At 37.1% G+C, this 25071-nt stretch overlaps 1 protein-coding gene across 8 annotated transcripts in view; it reads left to right on the top strand.

Annotated features, from left to right (window-relative positions):
* The window catches only part of Atp9b (ATPase phospholipid transporting 9B), a 305926-nt gene that overhangs the window by 84903 nt on the left and 195952 nt on the right, over nucleotides 1-25071 (top strand). For all 8 annotated transcript variants that reach the window (XM_087188815.1, XM_087188837.1, XM_087188832.1 and 5 more), the window contains exons 8-9: nucleotides 11042-11136; nucleotides 22186-22266. In XM_087188815.1, coding sequence (XP_087044941.1) covers nucleotides 11042-11136; nucleotides 22186-22266 — 176 coding nt within the window. The remainder of the gene's footprint in view (nucleotides 1-11041; nucleotides 11137-22185; nucleotides 22267-25071) is intronic.

Raw genomic sequence — 25071 nt, 5'->3', positions numbered from 1 at the left:
TGGAGATGGAACTCGGCTCCTTGAGCTTGTGCAGCAGGCGGCAAAACCACCGAGCTAAATCCTCGGCTCAGCAGATACTTCTCTTAATCTTACTTTGCTTCAGAGAAGTGGATTCACCTTTCAGAGTCTCCAAGATTCATTTTCACACTGATAATGCCCATGTTAAGGTAGTTAAACGGATTAAAAATAAAATTGGCGTTTATATAGGTAGGGAACATTTTAAACACTGAATTTCTGGCAGCTGTGAGTACTGTAGTTGAAAATGCATCAGCTGGGAGAGAAAAAAATACTTGATATTTATACTGATTAAGAGAATGAAAGAATGCTCACTAGCATGCAGAAGTTGTTTCTTTGTAGGGGTTCAAAGGGAAATAAAGTTATTATGGATTAATAAAGTTATGGCTTTGTATGAACTGTTTTAAGCTTACATTGTTGTTTAAAAAGGGTATACTGACTTAGCTGTGTGAAAATACTTTCTTATCTACCTTAACTATTTCTCTAAAATTGAGAAATAATTAGCTACTAGTCATTGGGTTCCTAGTGCATATATTTATGGCAGACTTTAACAGGCTTTCCTCTAACTATAGTACAACTCCAATGTAAACTTTGTATTTCCCATTGTTCAGATGAGAAAAAAAAGGCTTAAAAATGTAAAGTAACTTAGCAAGGATCATAAATTAGCAATTGTTCAGCTCTTCTGTCTGGTTCTTTCCCCTGTATTGTGTCTGCTTCAACCCTCTGACCTGGGGGTTCTCACCTTCATCACAGGGTTTGGGGCTCCATATTTGATGTTGAGTCTGTATTAATGCATATTAGGGTGTTGAAACTCTCCTTGTCCACAGGCCACTAGATGCCAGTTAGCATCTCCTGCCTCCCTCCCTGTGAAAACTAGCAGTGCCTCCAAAAATTGTCCAATACAGGACAATTTAATTTTTATTTAAGAGAATCTTTTAAATCTTAAATGTTTAATTATGTATCTTTTGATAATGTTTCAGTACTTTTCAGAGACCTTTATTCCCAGAAAGAGGTTGAGTCTGTGCCTGCTGAGCCATGCTGTCTTTCCCCCATGCTCCATGACAAAGAAGTTCTACCTTAGGTCAATAAAGCCAAGAAGTCACAGATAGGGCTCCATTTCTCTGTCACTCCCAAGTGAAGATGAAGGCCTGACTCTGGGAAGGGTGGCCTCAGACTCGGGCTGCAGAAGCTCTATTCTGGCAGACTTGGGGTAGGGTACTGGGCTGCCCTTCTGCTGCCAGCTCCTGCTCACAGGCAAGAGAGTCTTACTTCAGCCTTCCAGTGAATCCCAGCTGTATCTAGCATGCAGTGCAAAGGACACTCCTAAAAGGACTACCACGACAAACTGCCTCTAGGGCCACTTGAAGAGCTGGTGTCTTGCCGCAGCTCCAGCACAGAGGCCTGGGAGTTCTGCCCAAAGAAGACACAAACCCTAAGGACCGTATCTATGGAGCATTACCTGTAGACTTTGAAACAGAGCTTGACATTCCTAAGGACATGGTTGAAAAGAGAGGAGAGTACCGAAGCCAGCAGTTCAGAGGGAAGAGATAGCAATCTACCCAGAATGTGTCTTGTTGACAGTCCCAGAATCAGACTAATCTTCACTAGGAAGTTATGTCCTTGTGCTAGGCTCCTTTTATTCAGGATCAATTTAGAGGGGAATGAGGACTAACTCCAAAGGATTTCCAGAGAAAAGCAACTCTTCAGTAGTAGTACCAAAGCCTCACTGGCCAAAGAGACCCAAGCATAATCTCTGATCTGGCTAAATGATGCACACTACTCTGACCCAGTAGTAAATCCTGCTAAGCTGAGTTTAAGCATGTGATCATAAGCATCTGTCAGTATGGAAGACTGAGTGCCCAAGGCTGTGGTCCCAGCAGTGCACAGAGAGTGCCTAGAAAGTCTCTTTCTTGAATGAGTATTGCTAGGATTATGAACTCTGAATTGTGAGTCGTCACCAAACTATACACAGCCAGTGAAAAAGGGTGAAACCCTGCCTGGCTAAGCAAGTTTAAGCACCATCCTTGATGAATAAGTGGCCAATGTGGAGCCAGTTGAAAAAAGTAGATACACAGCTGCACCTGTAAGAGATAGGCTTTGCAGAAATAGTTCAGCAAGGTCATTATAAAAAGGACCAAAACAATAAACCCTCAAGTAATTTTTTAATCTTAAGTACTGCAGGTGAGTATTAATGAACCAACTGTCATAATTAAGTGCTGAGGCAGGAGAGCTAAGGTATATGTTGTCATTAAACTCAGAGAATTGGAGTCCAGTGAACCTACTTAGGGCACTCAGATTCGACACTTTTTGATGAGACATTGGATTGTCTACCTCTCAGCCTTAGAGGATGTCAGTGGTCCTGAGGTAGCTGTACCTGACACTCAGTAAATATGTATGCACTCATTTGATATTAGTAAACTTCCCTGTTTTTGAGAAGGAAGTTACTCTCTATTATGACCTCCATACATTTTTTTGAGCAGCTTGCAGCAAGGCAGTTTGTAATCAGTAGAACAAATTTCACAATTGCTTCTTCTTTAATTTGGAATATTATGTTGATTTCTTGTTCTAACAATCTTTGGGAGGTTTTTTTCTAAATGAGCCAGGCCCCCAGGAAGTGTGTGTATACTCAGTCCCTCTTTCCCGCCTCACTTTTCCTTGCTAGTTACCCAGTCCTTACCTTCCTTCTGGTCTGCCACTGGACCCCTTTTCCTCAGCCTTGACCTTGAGTTTTTTGGCTGAAGAGGGCTGTGTTCACAGAGGTGGCTCCTGCCTTTCTGTGATGGCCAGGGATGTGGGTGGGGTCGGGAGGACCTGCTACATGCTATGTGGGCCTTCTTTCCCTGGCTGGACATCACAGGCATACTGTTACTATAAATTCCTCTCCTAGAGCCTTTCGTGGAGAACTTTTACCACCCGCTTTTGGAGCAGGACTCCAATGTGCTTCAGGTGATAAGCAGTGAATATCATTGTAGAATTTTTAGGCTGAACTGTATGATCAAGCCCACAGTACATACTTCCTCTAGAACCTCTGTTCCCCTTTTATTTTGATTGAGTTGGTTTTCTCTCTTTACTTACTAGACTATAACTTCCTTAAGGTCAATAGAATCCATGGGACCCAGATGGAGTTATACTTGTAACACAGTAGGTACTCAGTAATGATGGTTAAATATGGAAGAACAGTGCTATGTAAATATAGGTGCCAAGGGAGAAGGTACCTGTGTGACACTGTGTATCTAAAGTTTTTACTGAATACTTCTAGATATTTCATAAAATCTTCAAGCCTTCATTTACTTTTTAAAATTTACCTTTTTTTGGTACTGGGAATCGAACTCACGACCTTGCACTTGCCAGGCAGGCATTGTACCGCTGAGCTAAATCCCTGGCCCTTAAAATTTGCTTTTATAGATAGAAGGAAGTCTGTTTTCCTTAACATATTATCATCAGTATCTTCCCCCAGTTATTACTATAAATAGTATTATTTTAACTATTTAAAATTATTTTAACCATTAAATGACATTATTTTAGTGCCTCTTGGGTTAAATGATCTTTAACAGGGTTTATAGTATCTAAAGATGTAATTATTTCTGTGGGAAAATGTTTTATGAATACTGAACAATTTAGAAATGAGCACAGAAGTTTTAAGTCCTTTACTAAATGATTACCTTCCACCAGCAGTTAAGAACTTCATAAGGTTGCTCACCTATTTCTTCCTCCTGTGTTCATGTTACTAGGTCATCCTTGGATTTCTGTGCTTTTCTTTAAAGTTAGAATCAACAGTGTGCTTGCCACACTGCCATACTTATAAACTTGTGTAAGAAGCTTCTACTTAATGCTTCAAAATTAAATTGTTTTATATAATCTTATACAATTAAAATATAATTTTTGCTCTTATAGTTCCTTTGCCTTTCTATATACATTTAGAATGATTTTGACTGTGTCTTTTTAAAAAATTCTTGCTGGGTTTATGTAGGCACTGCATTGGGCCCGTGTGTTCAGACAGAATTGGTACTTAAAAAAAAAAACAACCTGGCACTTCAAGTATTGAATCTTCAGTCCGTGCATGTGGTGTATCTTTCTGGCTAGTAACTTTGATTGACACTATAGATTTCTGCATGTAAATTCTGTGTTTAATGTTACTAAATTTACACTTAGTATTTCCTAAACAGTTGTAATTTTACTGATTCCTTGGGATTTTGTAAATATTCAATCAAATCATCTGAAAATAGAGACAGTTCTGTTTTCCTTTCTGGTCTTCGCTCCTGCAGGCCAGAGCTTCGAGCACCAGGTTGAACAGCAGTGCTCAAAGACATCCTTGTCTCTTTCACAGTCTTAAAGGGACACATTCATTCTTTCACTATTAAGTAAAATATCAGCAATAAGTTTCTTTTGGAAGATTGTTTTCTTTTTCTGTCAAATTCAATGTTCCCTGCTTTCTGAGAATTTTCTGAAAAATGAATGGCAAAGTCTTTTTTGGAATGTGTGCTGAAGATTTGAGCCCTGAGCCTTGCTCATGCTAAGTATATGCTTTTCCACTGAGCTACACTCCAGCCCAATAAATGGCTTTTAAATTTCATTGAATATTTTCCTACATTTATCTGGCTAAGTGATTTTTCTTTGTCAGTAGGTGAATATGGTACATTATATTCATTAATTTTTGAGTATGGAACCAGCCCTACAGTCCTTGAATAAATCACACATGGTAACTATTTATAATTCTTTTGGCATATTGCTACGTTATATATGCTAGTATTTTGTTTTTGTCTATAAGTATAAGCTTTTGTCTATATTCACTATGGATTTTGATCTGTAGTGTTTTGTTTTTGTATTCTTGTTTGGTGTGTGAATAAAATGAATAAATAAAATAAAATGAAATAGTGGAAGTATTCTCTTATTTCGTGGAGGAGAATATGTAGACTTGATGTTAATTCTTTAAATGTTTGATGGAGTTCTTCAGTGGTAACTTTGCCTCTATAGATTTCTTTCTTGGGGTATTGTCTTGATTCTTGAAAAGAATGTCTTTTCTGTTCTTGTTGAGTGACAGTTCTAAAAATGATAATTAGGATCTGCTCGTGGTTAGTGGTATTGGAGTCTCTTACGTCTTGCTGACTTTCTTTCTAGTCCTACCCATTGTTGAACAAAGGTTATCAGAGCCCTGAAATCAAGTGTGGATCTCCCTGTTTCTCTATTCAGTTCCGTTTTTGCTTATGTGACTTGCAAGTGTATTCTTGGGGTGTGTGTGTTTAGGATCTCAAGCCTTCTTGAGAAAATGTCATGCCATCATCATGTAATTGTCCTGGTTGTCCATGCTTATGTCTTTGATCTATAATCTGTTCCATCTGATGATAATGTAATCATTTTACATTTGGATTAAAACTAAGATAGTCTGTTTTTTCCCATTGCACTACTTCAGTACACCTACCTTCTTTGAATTGAATTCTTACATAGTGTTGGATATTTTTTCTTTTGTGCAGTTATCTGATCTGATTTTAATTTATGTGCTCAGATCATTTGTGTTCAATGTAATTTTTAATATGTTATGATTCAAGTCTGCCCTTCTTTTTGTACCCTTTTTAAAATTCTGACTTCTTGTGAGTTTTTGAAAATATTTTAGAATTTCATCTTGATTAACCTATAGTGGTTTTAAAATTCTGGATATTTGTATATGTACATATGTATGTATTTTATCACAATTCACTGAGGTCAGCCTCCTACTAGTTTGATTGAAATGGAGAAACCATTCCTCTTTGTATGCCTTTTCCTTCCTCATTTATAATATACTTGTCTTAAATATTTCTTCTACAATTATCAGCAACCATATCAGTATCATAATTTCTGCATCAGCTGTCAGAAATCATTTAGAAACCACAAGGAGGAGAATGGGTTGTGGTTACCTGTTTCCTTTTTGTGTTGGCCATTTTTCTTCCTTGAAGTTCCAAGATCATTTTTTAATTTCCTTTCTGTGAGAATTTTCTGTAGGCTAGGTCTGCTAGAAACAAATTTCTCTTAGTTTCATTGCACTGAGAATGTCTTTGGCATTTTCTTTTCATTCCTGAAGGCCATGTTCACTGGATCCAGAATTCTCATTTGACAGCTCTTTTCTTTCAGAATTGGAAGAATGTTGATTTTCCGGTTTCTTACTTTCTCATGAGAAATCTCCAGCTATTCTTACTGTTTTTCTTCTCTAGTGAAGTGTTATTTCTTTTTCTGCTCCAGGATTTTTTCTTCACTGATTTTGGAGTCTTGGCATGTATTTCTTTAGGCTTACCTTTTCGGAGTTCACTTAGTTTCTGCAGTTTGAGAAATCCTCAGACTTTTCATCTTGAAGTACTTTTTATCCTTCTTTCCTCTAGTTCTCTAATGACATGAATGTTGGTTCTCTTTTTATTGTTCCACAGGTTCTTGAGGATCTGTTAATTCATTTTAGTTTCTCTCTGTTGTTTATATTGGGTAATTTCTTTTGTTCTGTTTCCTGGAGGATTTTAATTTTTTTCTTACTGTATAGAAAAATTTAAACTTAGTTAATGAAACATAATATAGTGAACTGCTGTGTATAGCCATTATCATCATGACAATGGTCATAATATGTCTGGTCTTGTTTCATCTCATTCTTCCTCTTCTCCAGTGAATCATAAATCTCATTATTATGACTGTGTTAAAAATCAGAACCATAATGCCATTGTCATACCATAAAACATTTAACAAAATTCCTTATTTTGTATCTTGGTCAGTTTTCCAACTTTCTGATCACATCAGTTATTTATTACATTTGGTCTATTCAAATCAGAGCCTAAAGTCTGTCCCATTATACTTGGCAAGTATGTCTCTTAGTCTGTTTTTACCTAAACAATTTCTTCTCTTATTTTTTACTAATTGAAGAGTCATTTGACATACACAATTCCTCATATTCTAGATTTGCCTGATTGTATAGCTTTAGTGTTAACATGTTTCCTTTATTTCCTGTATTTCCATTAACTGGTAGTAAGATTTAAAAACTTGTTCATACTCATTTTCAGTCTTCATTCTTGTTTTCCTTTTTTTTTTTTTTTTAGTTAAAGAATGTTGCATCAACACTGCTGTGTAATTCCTGTCGCTTAACTTTATAGGCATGTAATGTCTGTATATATAACCCCCAGTTCAGAGGGTGGAGTCACAAGTGGACTGAGGTGTTGCCAGCTGATCTGGCCAGTATAAAGTACTCATCAACTTTCCGGCTGGCAATTCATTGTTTCATTAGATGTTGAAAATTGGTTACATTTTAGTTCTGTTATTCCTTTTGTATTTACAGCTGATATTCTCATATTAAGAAGATCTTTTCTTGCTGGGTTTAGTGGTGCATGCCTATAATCCCAGCACTCTGGTAGGCTGATACAGGAGAATTGCAAGTTTAAGCCCAGCCCAGGCGACTTAGCTACATAGCAAGACATTGTCTCAGAATACAAAAAAATAATAATAAAGGGACTGGGGATGTAGCTCAGTGAAAAGGCCCTGGTTCAATCCCTGTAGCACATACACATACACTAAGAATAAAACATGTTTTCCTATCAGCTCTTTGGTTACTGTGAAATTTAAAGAAAAACAGGACAAATTATTGATACTGTCCTTTGTTTGCCTATTTTGAGAACAATATGCTAGAAAAACTAAAAATAGAATTTCTATATGATGCAGCAATCCTACCCAGAAAGACTTGAAATCAGTATGTTGAAGGGATATCTGGAAACCTGTGTTCATTGCACCACTCTTCACAGTAGCCAAGATGTGGAATCAGACTAAGTGTCCATCACAGATGAATGGGTGAAGACAATGTGGTATAATGGGGTTATATACCTGAATACTGTTCAGCATTCAAAAAGAAGAAAATGTGGTCACTTGTGGCAACATGGTGAACCTGAAACACATTATGCAAGTGAAATAAACCAGACACAGAAAGACAACTTTGCATGTTCTCACTTACATGTGGAATCTAAAACAGTGAATTTGCCAGATTCACAGATAGAGTGGTAGTCACCAGAGTCCTGGGGTGAGAAATGGGAAGGTGTTGGTCAGGGGTACAGAGTCTCAGACAGGAGGAAAGCGTTTTTTCCTTTTCTTTTGGGGGAGATTTATTATAGTTAATAAAAATGTATTCCATAATTCAGAACTGCTAAGAGTAAATTTCAAATGGTCTCACACCAAAACACAAGTAATTATTAATTATTAATTTTTTTTTTTGTACCAGCGATTGAACTCGGGACCTTATTTTTGGTTTTTTGAGTCAGGGTCTTGCTATGTAGTTCAGGCTGTCCTTGAACTCACTATGTAGTCCTGGCTGGCCTTGAACTGCCAGGGATCCTCCTCCCTCAGCCTCCTAAGTGCTGGGATTACAGACATGCACCACTATACCCACACCCAGCCTATCACACTGTATTTGTAATACATAACTCCATTTTATACCCTATAAATATATAGTCATAATTTGTCAGTTTCCAGCAGCAACAACAACAAAAGAATATGTTAGCTTAAGTTAGGTTCTTAATAAAGGTAAAGACTATTTCAAAATAAATTTATGAACTCTTACATTTACAATTTCTTGTTCAGTTTTTATTTTTTATTAATATGTGTTTATAGTACATAATGATCACATTCCTTGTGGGGAGTTGGTACATGTATGTCACGCATCTCAATCCTTTTTTCCTCCTCTATCTCTACCCCATCTCTTGATCCCTTTCCCATTTATAAAAGATCTATCACCCTGCTTGCTATTATCTTTTATTTTGTTATTTATATTTTGGTCTCTCATATTAGAGAAGGAGTCTATGAATGTTCACTCAGCCCAGTGCACACCCAGCCTTTCAGCAGATTAATTGGCAAGGAAAGGACTTAGAGATTAACAGTGACTTTGATGACACATTGAGAGTCAGCAAGGTTATGCAAGTAGGTGTTAAGTCCTAAAGCACAAACAGCAAGTGGAAGATTCCATAGTGTTCCTTCAGGAGTGGGGGACAAATGCACTGGGGCATGTAGTGGCTCTCCTAAGGGACCTTACAGCTATTCACAGGGTATTTGATTTTTAAGAATTCATAGGATGTAACAACAAGGCTTATATACTTTCTGTAACTTTTATTCTATAATTAAAACGTTTAAGAACCTCTAACATCACTTAAATGAATTCTTTTTGTGATTAAGCTATGAATTATGTGTCTCATGCTTTTATTTTTTAGGAATTGCTTTTTAAAAATTTGGATTGCTGAGTATGGTGGTGCATGCACATAATCCTAGGTGTTCAGGAGGCTGAGGCAGGAGGTTTGCAAGTTTGAGGCCAGCCTGGGCAACTTAGTGGGACTCTGACTGAAAATACAATTTAAAAAGGCTAGAGATGTAGTTCACTGGGAAAGCACTTGACTAGTATGCATGAGGCCCTAGGTGTAGTCCTTGATACTAAAATAAAAATGTTTGATGTAGCCTGTTTTTTCACTTATGTAAAACATACATGATTTCCAAGTGAATAGTATAAAGTAAGATGGAATCAGCAAGGTCTGCCTAATCAGTCCCTTTTTTTGTTCCTTTCCTCCTTGTATAGGTATATGCACACATGCATATACATACAGGAAGGCTTGCATATAGGCAGAGCTACATACACACAAAGATGTGGGCACACACTTGTGTACACAGTATGGAGATACACAGGTACACATACATGGACACATTCCTCTAAACACATGCAAGTGTACATGCACACATAATCAAATCTCTGGGCACATAGATATTCATGCACACAGCCATGTACCCACAGATATGTACACATGTAGTTACTACATGTGTACAGATAGCCACACACAGATATTTACTCATACATTCTCCTTAACTGTATTATTCTGTATACAGTGTTCTGCACTTTTCTTCATTTAACAGTGTGTCCTATCAGTCTTTCCATAATAGCTATGTTGATGTCTTCCTTTGTTTTTTGTTTCTTCCTTTTAAAAATTTCTCTATATGTTCTGTTTCAGCCAGCTCTCTAAATGTCCCTGATCTTGTTACTGTAAAAAAGTGTTGCAATTAATACTCCCGTGTTCATGTTATCTTATGTTTTTGCTGTTCTATCTATAAGGAAGGTTCTGAGAAGTGGCATGTTGTAGTCTGACGGAAAATTTGATGTTTTTTCATATTTAAAATTTAATATGGTTATGAGTAATAGCACTTACCTAGATACTAGCATGTTAACTGTGCTTCTATTACTGAACATATATTTTATGGTGGTAAATGTAACATTTTATTAGCTAGGTTTATATACTGAGGGATTTTTGTGTATATCTTATTTCATTATCAAAGTATGTATAGAGTAAAGGTAGATATGATCAATTTAGTCTTTCTAAAATAACATCACGGTTAATATTAAACCCTAATAGCCAAGAACATTGAACAAGAAAAGAGTGATTAAAAAATTTAATGACTTGTATCTTTTTACAGACTTGTTTTTTGACTCAAATACTGTCATTTAAAATGAAGACTTTAAAGGATTTTGTTCTTGGAACTGTCTAAATATATTGTTTCTGGGTCCTACTGTACCCTGATCAGTGCTTTGACTGCACCTGTAAATCAGGAGTGTTATAACTTGTGTCTAGATGTCCCCCCCAAAGCCTCATGCAGTCATTGGTGGGGCTTTTTCAGAGGTGGCTGAATCTAGAGTGTGTGATTGATTCATGGTGCAGTGCTAGATTTGAGTGCACTAGGATTAAGGGTGTGAGTGCTACCTACCCTATGTCATCTGAATGAGATAAAAGAGGCAGAAAGACTGTTATGTTCCCTTACTGCTTTGGCTGTGTTCTGCTGCCATGAACTGTTGCCCCTCTGCCATGTGCCAGCCACTCTGACTTGGAGCCAGCTGATTATGGACTGAAATCTCTACAAAGTGTGAGCTAAATAAACCTTTCCCCTTTAACTTTGGGTGTTGAGTAGTTTGTCTCAGCAATGAGAGAAAAGTAACTAAAACAAGGAATAATCTTCTATAATGTATTTCAAGAGTGGTAACCTTTTCTCCTGTACCTTCTAGGTTCATGTTTTATTCGAACAGACCAGCTTGATGGTGAGACTGACTGGAAGTTAAAGGTGGCAGTGAGCTGCACACAACGGCTGCCAGCTCTGGGGGTGAGCATCATGGGGACTATACAATCCTTTTACTTTAGTTGTACTGTCTAGGGAAGAAAGGCATTTCTGCTTGTACCAGCTAACTTATATAGTGCATTGAGAATTTATTTTATCATTCCTTTATACCTAATGAAGAGTCACTAAAAATGATGCCAATATAATTTTTGTGATTTCTTAATATATAACTTGCTTTAAGTAGTTTGGGTGTTCCTGTTATTTAACACTTAAAGTTTTCTGTCTTGTCTTTTTTTACTTTCTCAGTTAAATAATGTTGACGTTGAGGACTTTTGGTGGGGATCATGGGAGTCCATTGTTGCTGACTGATTTACTCCCTAATAACTAGTCAAGTATTGCTCTGGGAGACGAATTCAGACACTGAGTTAGCCTTGCCTTTGAAGTCAGCCTAAACTTTTTCTCCTGAAGCATAGAAAACTTCTGTGATCAGAGGAAGTAAGTGCTGCTGTGTCTCTTGAACCAGCAGGAAACTCTGGCTTGAACTTTACTGAGTATTCGCTTGTACTTTGGAAAGGTTCAGGATGGGTTAGCGAGAACCAAGGTCATGGTTCATTCTGTATTTCCAGTGATCTCAGAATTTCTCTCACAAATGTATGAATATCCCAAACTGATGCACATTTTTCTTTTTGTGTTAGTTCATATATAACACTGTTCTGAATGCAAGAAGATATGTTCTACAGGATTTCTTGATATTCTGTGGAGAGAAGAGAAAGATTAAGATTGTTTCAGGGTGACCTTTGACCCAAAAGCAGGTGTTGGCTGAGAGAGGGAACTTCGATACTATAGCTTCAGTCCTTTCCTTAGCCTAGTTGTGTGAGGTTAGGTACAGCAGCGTGTCCTGAATATAATTTATAATTACCATGGAAATGAGAACCTTCTTGTTCTTTATGGTGATTTCCTTGAAAACATGTTGACATGCATAGGGCTGAGAGATATTTTGTTACACGGGTATTTTACTTTTTCCTGTATTTTAGGTAGTTCCTAGATTAAAATTCATTCTTTATGTATTTTGTATGTTTTCCAAAACAAGTGAGACCCAGATGAGTTTTCTCTTCCTTCCTCGACTGTTTATTCATCATCACATGTGTGGTCTCATTGTCACTGTAATCATCTCTTCTTTTTTAAAATTGGGAAAATACAAGACATGACCAAAAGTGTGGTGAATGTTTAAATTTTGAAATGGTTATAATAAAAGACACATTGGCCACCAATGTTCTTCAGAATATTCCCATTGTTTGAACACATTCCAAGATTCTTGCCACTTTCTGAAGAATTTCTAGAAGTTCTTGTTTGTGGTTTTAGTTATGCTTCATAGCTGCCTGGATGTCCTGAATGGATTCAAAACATCTAACCTTTGTGATCATTTTGACTTTGGTGAAGAGCCAGAAGTCACACAGTGCCAGATGGGGTAAATAATAAATAAGAGAGATGAGCCTACACCCTTATGATTTTATGAATCTGCCTTTCTGTTACATGATAGTTAGCAGCAGCATTCACCAGGTAAAGATACTAATGAAAGAGGCCTGGTACCTGCCCTCTTCCTGCTGTTATAGCTTCTCAGCTCTCTCTCAGCATACATTCTTCCAAAAAGGAGAGAAAGTCTTATATTTTACCTGACTCTAATAGTAATATATGCTTTGAAAATAATATGTAAGTCGTAAAGTGAAGACATTGGCTGCCATCGTATTTGCTGTACAGCCTACTGACTTTTTGATATAAATTGAACTGATTGTTGGGTTAGTGCTGTTTTTTTCTGCTTTACATATTTCCTGCTTGTGTCCTTCATTTCTTTTGCTGCTATACATTCTTAGGTAATCTTTCCAGAGAGAGAGAAAGAGAGAGAGACCAAAGATTTTATTTGGTATCATACTTGTGTGATAGCCCCACCCTCTGTTCTTTCTTCCTACCAATTCTCCCAGGAATCTTGGGGTGCACTATTGGTAAGCAACTTGGGAATGGCCACAGTAAATGATAATTTTGTGATAGATTTTAATTTTGGGCTCTGTAAGGTAGTCAGGGATACTTTTCGAGGTGATGAAATATTTGATAACTGTGGTGATGGTAATAGACATGTATATCAAAATAAAATTTTACACTTTAAGTACTTACAGCTTATTGCATGTAAATTATACATTGTTAAAGTTCTAGTGTACTGTTATCTATAACTGAGTAATTTCTGCAGTAATAATAGGAAGTCATGTTTTATTCAAAATTAGAAGGATATCATCTTCATTTTTGTTAGTGGCACACATATATGTAAATACATATTTTAGAATATTTAGGTATACATTCTGTATAATGTGGCTTTAAATTTTTTATGGGAAGTATACTTTGATAAGAAATATAATGAAGTATTTGAGTGACTAAAGCTTAACTGAATTTCTGATTTAGTAATCAATTTAAATTTTTACCATCATAAAATTAGACCCATTATATATAGTTTTTTTATAGAAATGAAAACTCTGAATTTATTGTGGACACAGGGAATACAGTTCTGTCTGGGATTTTATAACTTATGCTGGCCATAATTGTCACTTCTATTTGAATTCCTGTGTTTCTCTTCTTATCGGTTTGGTGATATTTTGTGTCATATTGCCATTTGTGTCATGTCAGCTCATGCCATCATGACACTCCTGAGTAAGTATCCTGGCACTGGAGTGTTTCCTGAAGACCCAAGGACAGCACTGCAGAGTAACTTCTGCTAGTTACTGCATTCTCAAGACACTTAATACGGTCAGAGAATTAAAATTTCAGGGAGCTGAGTGATAATAGCTGCACTGCAAGTCCTACAATGCAGATGCTGTTTCTCGTTGCCGTCTGGAGGGCACAGTTTTCAGGCACCGTAGACATTGGGGAAATATGTTTCAGGCTTTTGTGATCAAGCACATTTATTAACAATGAGGCCCTAGTAATTTTCAATAAATCATGACTTGCTGATTTATTTCAAAAGATCCATGTAGCAGTAAACAATACCATTTACATTTAATTAGTTTTATTGAACGAAAGGCAATTTTATTTGTAATGAACCACATGTTATGATTAAGGATGTATTTTAATGACCTTTAAGTAATGCGAACAAATGCTGCCCTTGACCTAATAGCAGAGGCTTTCTTACATTATTGAAAACTTCAGAATGATTTTTAAATTATCGTGAAAAGCTTCAAATGACATTCTCATTATTGTGCCATTATTCAGTCATTTGATGTCTAATATACCAAATGCACTCTTCTAAATGTTTATGTGCATATAGAAATGAGGATTGTTGCTAGCTTGTTCTTTATTTTCCTGTATCAAAAGGTAGTCTGTGGTAGGAAAGTTTCATTGTCTGAAAATTGCTGTGGCCATATATTTAAATGAATGATTCTTGCCTTACCTGTTAGTCTTTTGGCTGCTTATTAAATACTTTGGTAGTATGTTCATAAGCCTCAAGTTATTATACAGTTTATTTCTCTTTCTGTAAACTAAATTGACTTAATTAACTTGAACATAAATTGTTGTAGGTTCCTGTGTAGTCTGTACTGCAGGGATAACCCCACTGTGATGAACTAGTGTGTTCAGCTGGAATCTTCCCTTTTGTCCAGTCTGTGTTACCTAGAAACCTGAGAATGAGTCTCCTTGTTTCTTGGAGTCCTGGAAGTTTGGGAATTAGCATTTACAGTTGAATGTGCTTGCACGAGGTAGAAGACAGGAGAGAAGGAGCTGTCTTTCTGCCATGCTGTTCTTTGCTGGCAAGTGGTCTTGGAAGGGCCTTGCTGCTCCTCAGCTTCTGGGCTTGCATGAAAATTGTGTCTCCAACCACCAACCATGGAATCACAGCTCTGTTGTCATGTCCTGAACTTTATCCTTACTACGGCATCTTCTATAACATTCTGAGAGTACTTTTGGACGTTCAGTTATGGGCCTTGTCTCTTCCTCTGATTTTGGAGCATCTTGTTCTGTATGTGAAATTTCTTTTGCTGTTAAGATCTAGAGTGCTTCTGATTTTTGACCTGAAAGTTAACTGGTACACTTCTATTCAAGACAAGGTTTTTTTTGTCCTTCTTCAGTTGACAACCCAGTGGTGGTGGTCCAAGCCTGGTGGAACAGGACAGCTGTGCCATCTTTGGCATGTGCCTTCCCACAAGGAGTCTCAGTGGTTGTCCAACTCTACACTGACCAGCAGCAGAGAGAAAGGAAGGACATAGTGAGTTTGTGCACCCCAAATATGTCATTCTACTCACTTATTGTGATCTGTTGGCCAAAAATCAGTTCCATGGACAAAATTAGTTACACATAATGCTGAGGAGTGTATCAGGAAGCCACCTGGCAGTCTAAGGCTTGAAAGTTCTAAGGTGGAAGAGTCTCTGCCACACCATTTTCTAACTTGTTTTCTGTTGATTGTTTCAATATCCTTTCATGCTGCTTACTGAATGGCTATTTTAAAACTATTCAGTCAGGTGGGCTGGGAATTTAGCTCAGTGGTTCCACCACCTGCCTCATAAGTCCAAGGTCCTGAGTTCAATCCCCGGTACCAAAAAAAACCAAAAACAAAAGAACTATTAAGTCAGTTCTTTTGGAGAATTTTAGTGCTATGAGAAGAGGATATTCTTTTTAGCATTACTGTTTTGATTGTCATTTTTATTAATGTCTATTATTCTGTTTTTGTTCTTGAAGTAAGTGTAAGCAGTTTGAAATTTGTATGTCCATATCACTTAAAGTAGAAAATAAATAAATATAAACAGAAAAATAGTTACTATGTCTTCTAGAAGTGAAAGAAGCCATACCAATTTTAGCCAAAATGTGTTCTCTTTACATGATCAAGCATGACGTATAACCTGCCAGTTCTACTTACACAAGAGATCTGGCAAGATAAGAGTTCTGTATAGACAGTGTAAAGAAATCCACCAGGCATGCTACCTCCCTGTTCTGAAGTGCATTGGAATGCACGTGTAGAATCAATAGGAAAAGGAGAGACGAATCCAAATCAAAAAGTTGAGTCCGGGACCAGGGATTTAGCTCAGTGACATTGCACCTGCCTCATAAGTGCAAGGTCCTGAGTTTGATCCCTGGTACCACAAGAAAAACAAACAAAATGTGGAGTCCAGAAGAATTAGCTGTCCCATAAACAGAAGAGGGTAATTTCACATGTCTAATACTATATATGAAGAAATTTGAGAGGATTTAAGAATCTAAATAAAGCAGAATCTGTGCAGAAACATTAAGTGGAACCTAAAACTTCTTATAAATATATATCATTGCTGAATTTAAATAAGTGAGAGTGGAAAATGAATTGTTTTGCATTTCTCAGGCCTGAGATGGCAAATATAAATTCATAATTGTAAATTTTAGCTGATTCCTCAGTACCCCTGTAATCCTCCTTATCTGACATAATCAGCTTGGTTCTTACTAGTGGCAGTGCTTTCAAACTTTTTCAACATTCATTAATTTCTGATTGTCCCTTACACAAAAACAGAATTAGATCAAGGAAATTCTTTCAGTTTCCCATCAATAAACTGCCTATTGCTTCTGTTGGTAACTGTTTTTCCTTTTTACTTAATATTATAATGGAGGATTATTCACCAATAATTCCCTGTGTTCTACTTTCCTAATCTCTCTGTTGGTTCTTTCCTTACTCTTTTTGTTTTTATTAATTTTACTGGTACATTTTAGGTATACAATATGCTGACATTCATTATTGGGAATTTGTACCTTTACATAATATATCCATTTTGTGGGGGGACGGTAACCCAGGATCAAACTTGGGACCTTGCACTTATATAATATATCTTGATTCTCATTTTTTCCCTATTTCCCTGCCCTCCCTTCAACCGCTCTACCCTATTTACAAAGACTTTTTTGTTTTTTCATATTTATTCCTTTTCCCTCTTTACTTTCCCCCACCCCTCCCACTTCCCCTTCCCCTTTAGACCTTTTCTTCGTATTTCACCTTATTTATTATACATTTTAATCCTTATTTACTTTCAGTTTCTCACACCAGAGAAACTATTCAATATTTACACGTGTGTCGTGTTTATTTCACTTAAGAGTATTGCTTCAATGTGCATCTATTTAGCTATAAATATTTCTAGTTTGTCTTTCTTTATGGCTGAGCAGTACTCCATTTTATTTAAAAAAACACATTTTCTTTATCCAATTTCCAGTTAATGGGGAATTGGGCTGTTTCCAAGTTTTAGCTATTACAAACTGTGCTGCTGTGGACATGGGTGCACATATATCACTGTAATATGATTCTTTTAATTCTTTTGGGGAGATACCCAGCAAGGAAATAGCCGAGTCAAATGGGACCTCTGATCCTAGTTCTTTGAGGTATCTCCATACTGACTTACACAGTGGTTGCACCAGTCTGCACTCCCACCAGCAGTGGAGAAGGGTTCCTTTCTCCCCACACCCCCACCAGCATTTGTTATTGGTTGATTTCTTGATAGCAGCCATTTTTTCTGGGGTGAGGTGGAATCTCAGTGTTGTTTTCATTTGCATCTCTCGCATGACCAGTGATGTTGAACATTTTTTCATATGTTTGTTTGCTGTTTCTAGTTCTTTGTCTAAGAAATGTCTGTTCATTTCAGATGCCCATTTTTAGATTGGGTCTTTAAATTTAGGAGGTCTGATTTTTTTAAGTTCTTTGTGGCCTGAGCTTGCTTTAGTTTCTCGAGTCTTCCTTCACCTCTTTTGTCCATTTTAGCTTAATTGAATGTTTTTAGTATTCTATTTATATTTCTCTGTTGGATATGTGTGTAGTTTAAAGAAATGAAATAAATAGGATTTAAAAACTATTTATACATTTCTTACTTTTGTTCCTTTTTCTTGAAAATCTGGGTCTTTACTTGAAGTCATTTCCCCTGAGCCTGAAGCAAATTGAACATTTGAGTAGGTAGTGTATGTCTTCTGGGATTAGTTCTCATGTTATTTATCTGAAAATCTCTTTATTTCACTTGTATTCTTCAAGGCTATTTTTATGGGCTATTGAATTTTGGGTTGATTCTTAGCACTTTAATTATTTTGATCTACTGTCCTCTGCCTTGATTATTTGTAGTGAGAAATCAGTGGTATTTTAACTGTTGTTCCCTTATATATAATGTGTCATTTCTCTCTCTTTAAGCCTCTCTTCCCCTTTATCTTTGAGTTTTTAGCAATTTGATTTTGATATCTTTAAGTTATCTTTCTAGGGCTTTTCAAGGCATTCTGAATCTGTATGTTTGGATATCAACAAATCAGACATCTTTTCAGTCAGTATTTCTTCAGATAGTTTTTCTTTCCCAGTCTCCTTTTTCTGGCATAAAGTTACAAGCATATTAGGCTTTTTAATATGCCTCAATGACTGTGCTACTATATTCATTTTTAAAATCTTTTTCTTCATCTTCAAGTTAATGGACACTATTCTGTTATTGTCTATCTGATCTTAAGGTCACATGATGAATTTATTTCAGATACTGTATCATATCAGATTAAGAGTTTCCATTTAGTTTTTTTTTTCCTTAGGTATATTTTCTTTTTCTCTGCTAAGATTTCTTATTTATGTTTTAGGATCATGTTTTCCTTTAAGTCTTTGAGATGTTATAAAGCTGGTTTAAAATTTTGATCTCTTAATTCTAATATTAGGTCCTTTCAGAGTTGGTCTTTACTTACTGCATACTTCCTTGGGTATGGATCTTATGTTTTTATTTTTTTATATGCCTAGAAATTGGGATTGTTAGCTTCAGTTTTATTAATGATACATTGTGGAGGTGCCGGATTCTATTCTTTTCGTCTAAGGATTTGGGTTGCTTTTTCTTTCTTTTTGTTTTTTTGGTCTGTCTGTTTTGGTGGTGGTACTGGGGATTGAGACCACAGCCTTGTGCATGCTAGCCAAGTGGCATGTCCCTGAGTTTCCTAGTCTTGGTCTTGAAATTTTTTGTCAGCCTTCTGAGCAGTGAGTTATAGGTGTTTGTCACCACACCAAGTTGATTTTGTTTCAGCTATAGTTAGTTAACTTGGATGAGTTCTTTTCTCATTTCTTTTAGCTTAGCTTAAAATATGTACACCATCGTGATATTTTAGGGGTCACAAAGAAATAGTATATAGCTTTGAAGGCCCTCTCTATGAAGTACTGTTTTTTCTGAGATTTCAATTCCCCTCACATTTTAGTTGCAGTGGTCACTCTACTCTCAAAATTCTGGTTTTGCATGTGTAGGAGTCTTAATTTTCTTAGGCATGCTAAAACTTCATATATATATATATATGTACTCTGAAAGGAAATCAAATTTATAAAAGTAGCAAACTCTCTCTGTATCAGGGATCATCAAGTCCACTTCCATCTTTGATGACTTTTTAGGACTCCTGGGACTCAGCCTAAGTGTCATCCTCCTCAAGGATGTGATTTCTTACAGGGAAAGGACACAGCATAGTCCACCGAAGGAGAATGTGCATGAGGAGAAGTTCAGAGGAAAGTAGGCACACATTTCCAAGGGTCCTCCTCCAGAGCAGTCACTGGGGATACTTAATTCACAGTTTACTTAGAGTGACAAATTTGCGAAATGTTATCTGTCATGGAGCTCTACAAAGAATTACTCCCTAGGAGATACCTCAAAGAACTAGGACTAGAGGTCCCATTTGACCCAGCTATTCCTCTACTGGGGATCTTCCCCAAAGAATTAAAAGAATCATACCACAGCGATATATGTGCATCTGTGTTTAAAGCGGCACAATTTGTAATAGCTAAGGTTTGGAAACAGCCCAAGTGCCCATCAACTGGAGACTGGATAAAGAAAATGTGTTTTTTTTTATAAAATGGAGTACTACTCAGTCATAAAGAATGAGAAACTAGAGTCATTTATAGCTAAATGGATGCATATTGAGGCCATACTCTCAAATGAAATAAATAGGACACACATATGTAAATACCGAATAGTATCTCTAGTGTGAGAAACTGAAAGTGTAAAGAAGGATGAAAATGATTAAAATGAATAATTGATAATTTGAAATAGGAAAAGGTCCAAAGGTGGAGGGGTGGTGGGAGGGGAAGGGGAAAGGGAAGAAAGGAAAGGAAAAATTATGAGAAAGAAAAAAAATGGAAACAAAGTCTGTGTAAATAGGGAAGGGTTGTGGGGGTGAAGGGTGCATAGGTAATGGGGAAAAAAATAACTAAGATACATCATGTTCAGGTACAAACACCCAATGATAAATGTAAATGTATTGTATACCTAAAATGTACCAATTAATATATTTAAAAAAAGAATTACTCCCTAGGGTTGTTATTGAGATCTGGTCATATAGGCACTCTTTACCTGGCACATAGCAAGATTCCACAATCCCAGAAGGAAAGTAGGTGTTCAGGATAATTTGAAGTGCTTATGTAAACAGTTTAGGTACAGCAATCCTTTCTTATCTAAGAATGGTGAGAATCTTCTGGAGCCCTTCTTTCCAGACCCCAGCCTTGGGTTCAGGCCATTCTGAGGATCAGGGCACTCAGGAAGGCGTTGTGGACTCTGTCCTGCACAGCGCATGTACCTGACCAGTGCATTGGTACAGCAAGATACAATGAGGACCTGACAACTGCAGTAGTAATCTCAGGTGTGCTCTTTAGCCAGTTGAAACAATGCTGATTCACCACAGAATTTCTCTTATAAACCCTGCTCTGTTGTGTGGACATAGCCTCGGCAGCCTGTTTGAACTTCCATGGCTTATAGAAGCTTGCCAAGGCAGAACCGAGTCTTCCCTTAGAAAGAGTGAAAACATCCAGATGATCTTGAAAGCAAAGATCATTTGATCCCTCACTTCCAATCCACTGCTTCTTCACTCCTTGGTGTTTGGGTTGTGTTGTTGTTACAAAATTTGGGTGTTCCATTTGGCAGACCTTTTATGACTCCTCCTCTTCTCTAGTCCTCTTACCTGACATTGTATGCAGAGGGCTCAAAAGCGTTTTTATAGGAAATACTTTTATACAACTTAAGCAGAAAGACAATCATGTTTAAGAATCAGTCAAGGGGAAATTCTGAATTTTCAAACATACTCAAAATGACTGTGCCTAATCCCTACCCCTTTTGTCCTCATTATTGGGAATGGCCTGGGAAGAGGTCATTCACTTTGATCTACAGCACTCAACACTCAGCACTCAAATTGCCTGAGGTGTGTGTACCACGCTAAAGTTCAGTGAAATAGAGTCAGATTCTTGCTCCATTGCTGCAAGCTGCAGCTGTTCCAACCACAGCAAACTAACAGCAGTGAGATGCTCCAGGGGATGGGATGTGGGCAACAAGCATCCCTTTCTTTATTTGAGGGCGTGGAGGGCTCACCATCCTTGCTCTGTGCCTCCCCAGCTTCTGGCTCTCGCTGGGGATCATAGGTTGGGAGTGCAGGTAACCTTCACATCAGGAACATAATACAGCCACAGCTCAAGCTCATATGGATGTCCCCTCAGAGAATAAGCTCCAGCATCATCAGGGCTGATTTTGTGTTTTTGACACCACAGAGGGTTCTGAAGTCTGCCCTACGCAGGTCTGAGGGCTGTCTGTGAGTGTCTGTTCTTCATGGTTTGTCGTGGACAAGGTCTTTTATAGAATCAGGCTCAGCATATAGAGTACTGAGAGCCTAGGATTCCACTTGGTACTTTGATACTCATGGAACTTCAGGGTCCACCCTTAAAATTGGAATTGTGTGCAAAGCCTCAGGCAACATGTGTTCTTCTAGCATCTCCCATGTGCTTTTTTAAAAATTTATTTATTTATTTATTTTGGCACCAGGGATGTAACTCAGGACCTTGCGCTTGTGAGGCAGGCATGGTGCCGCTGAGCTAAATCCCCAGCCCTCCCCTGTGCTTTTGATGCACACTGGTCCTTAGGCAAAGCTGAGGGAAATTGCCTCACTTCTATTGAGTTTAAAAATTGCTTCCTTAGTTATCTTCATCCTAATTCATGGTGCTGGGACATAAAATCTCCGACAATCAGTGACCACTTCTGGTACTTAACATATGAAAAATTTTAATTAGCAATTGAAAAATTTCTGAGTAATTTTATTTAAGTATAACATTGACATTAATTTAAATGTTCTATATTCCAGGACCTTTTTTCTATCAGTGCTTATGTTTATGCTCAGAAGCCACAATTGGATATTCATAGTTTTGAAGGAACATTTACCAGGGTAAGTTAAATCTTTTGTTCACTATGAATAAATTCATTGCATATATAAGTTAAAGGTAGTAGACCCTTGCTTTGAGATATTAATGTGTAATCAGAATAAATTCACATAGAAGCTCTGAACTAGAAAGCGAGAAACTGGAGAATGTGCCAGATCTTAAATGTACCCACATCACATATTATCTCTGTAGATATGCATAGTACAGGCTTTCTAAATGTTTTTAGCATAGTTACCAATGATAAGATCTGTCTCCCCTAAAATATAAGTCAATTGATGCACCTTAACTATTTTGGTTTTGACTTTGGATAATAATAGATCCACTATGATATCCATATCATTTCTAGTTTTTTATTAAAATGTGTATATGTATGTATATATCTAACTTTTTCTTTTGCAGGCTTTCACAGTTTTACATCCCTAGCCCGTATTTTATTTTTAATTTTGATACAGGGTCTCTTTAAGTTCCCTAGGTGGGGCTCAAATTTGCAAGCCTTCTCTCTCAGCCTCCCAGAATGCTGGGATTATAGGCATGTGCCACAGTGCTAAGCCAGTATATGTACGTTTGCTTGTGTACATATGTTTATTTTATTCCTCATGTTCTTCATTGTTATAAGAGCCTAGGTAAAGTTTGAAGCCCCTGTCTCCTTCACTGCCAGGATCAGAGAGACTTAATATTTCTTATTGTAACAACTTACAATTGATACCATAAATCAGTGGTGGTGAACCTATGGCACTCGTGCTGCGGTGGGCTATTTGTATCATTCAAAGCTCTAAAAGGTTCACCATCACTGCCATAAATACTTTATAATAGGAGCTTTTAAATATATGACTATAGTTTGTTGTTAAATGCCAAAAATGTTTTTTTAAATGATTTCTCTTGGTATAGTCTCTTTTGTTGCACTCATGGTCTCACAGAAGATTTGGTGAGCAATTGTTACTGTCTGAATTTACAGAGTTTACATTATATGACAGTTAATATGCAAACTATAGTGATGCAAAAGGAGGATACCTGTGAGGTCACGGAGTCCACAGGGAGATGGACATCATTTTGTTCTCATATGGACTGCAGACCAGCAGGCACAAGGTGTGCATAGACACACAGAGGATGAAGGATGTCCTTGTGATAAGGATCATGGAATGAGTTCTGAAATACACTAAAATCTTTGTGTTCTTACAAAAATTTATTGCAAGAAAAGTACATTCTTTTTTTTAAAATTAATTTTATTGGTACATTTTAGGTATACAGTATAATGACATTGATCATTGGCAATTTGCACCTTTACATAATCTCTCTTGGTTCTTATTTTTTCCCCATTCCCCTGCCCTCCCTTCAACCCCTCCATCCCTCCCTATTTACAAAGACTTTGTTTCCATTTTTTCATTTTCTCATATTAATTCTATTCCCTTCTTTCCTTTCCCCTACCCCTCCCACTTCCCCTTCCCCTTTGGCCCTTTTCTTCCCGCTTCACATTATCTACTATTTCTTTTAGTCCTTATTTACGCTTTCAGTTTCTCATACCAGAGAAACTATTTGGTATTTACACATGTGTGTCCTGTTTATTTCACTTAAGAGTATGGCCTCAGTGTACATCCATTTAGCTATAATTGTCTCTAATTTCTCATTTTTTATGGCTGAGTAGTATTATATGAAAAGTACATTCTTTTTTTTTTTTTTTTTTTGGTGCCGGACATCGAACTTGGGACCTTCTACTTGCTAGGCAGGCGGTGGCACCACTGAGCTAAATCCCCAACCCTGGAAAGTACAAGTCACCATATTAGAAAAACATGTTTCCAGATGGGCACTCTTAGTATAATAAACTAAAAGAAATATTAATCACTTGATTAATATTAATCAATATTAATATTTTTATTAATAAAATTTTAGAATATTTTCTTTCTTTCTCTCCTTTCCTTTATTTCCTCCGTAGGAAAATTTATTTTTTATTGCTTATATCTTACTAAAAGTTGGACATGTTTGGTAGACAATACAGGAGCACATCAAAATCAGAGGGTGAAAGCAGCCTGTTCAGAATCATGGAGGGGAGTGTGTGAGAGTGTGCTGCAGTTTGGGGAGGTATGAAGAAACCATCCAAGAATCTTCAGTTTAAAAGAGAAATGGTTACGTTCATGATTTTAAGAGGTTCTTTTGGACTTCTTAGTTCCTAAGCATAGTGGTGTCCACTTAACTTTTTTTATGTCTTCACAGCCTTTCAACGACAGGCCAATGATGAGAGATAAGGTTATCCGTAGCTTATGTATGTCAATAAATATGGGACAGAAAATACTGCACTCTTCAGTTTCCAGGGATGGGGTTGGGGGAAATCCAAAACAGCACAGTGAGCTCCAGAGCCAGGATAGTGCCAGTGAAATGATACTGCCCCCAGGACACTGATGTTATTGAGGTTTTGCTTTCAGAAGAGAAAGGACTCCTGAAGGACATTATGAGTCTTGTGTACAGATTTGATGAATGCATCTATATGATGGAGAAGTGATTTTGGAAAAAGCACAAGTCAGAATTTACCAATTAGGGAACATATAGGGGAAAGGGGACATTGATAAAGGATTGGTGCCTCTAAGAAGTGTGGTGAGGAAGAAAAAGATGAAATTAACCTTTCTGAAATAAGTCAGTTAGATTCAGAAGAGCCACCTTATCCCCAGCCTCAAAGGGCAACACTATAATTCATTGAAGATGTAGAGCTTCACTATATAGTAGAAAATATTCCTGACAGCAGATTCCAGCTCCAGCCCTTGGAATAGAATCCCCTAGAAGGGATCCACATACCGATTAACATACTAAAACATAAGTGC

The sequence above is a fragment of the Heterocephalus glaber genome, unplaced genomic scaffold (assembly GCF_053883595.1).
Source record: "Heterocephalus glaber isolate CG9 unplaced genomic scaffold, H.glaber_assembly_v1.0 deba00000331, whole genome shotgun sequence".
Classification (NCBI taxonomy): Eukaryota; Metazoa; Chordata; class Mammalia; order Rodentia; family Bathyergidae; genus Heterocephalus; species Heterocephalus glaber.
Note: the sequence above shows the minus strand (reverse complement) of the source record. Positions and strands in the feature narration are given on the sequence as shown.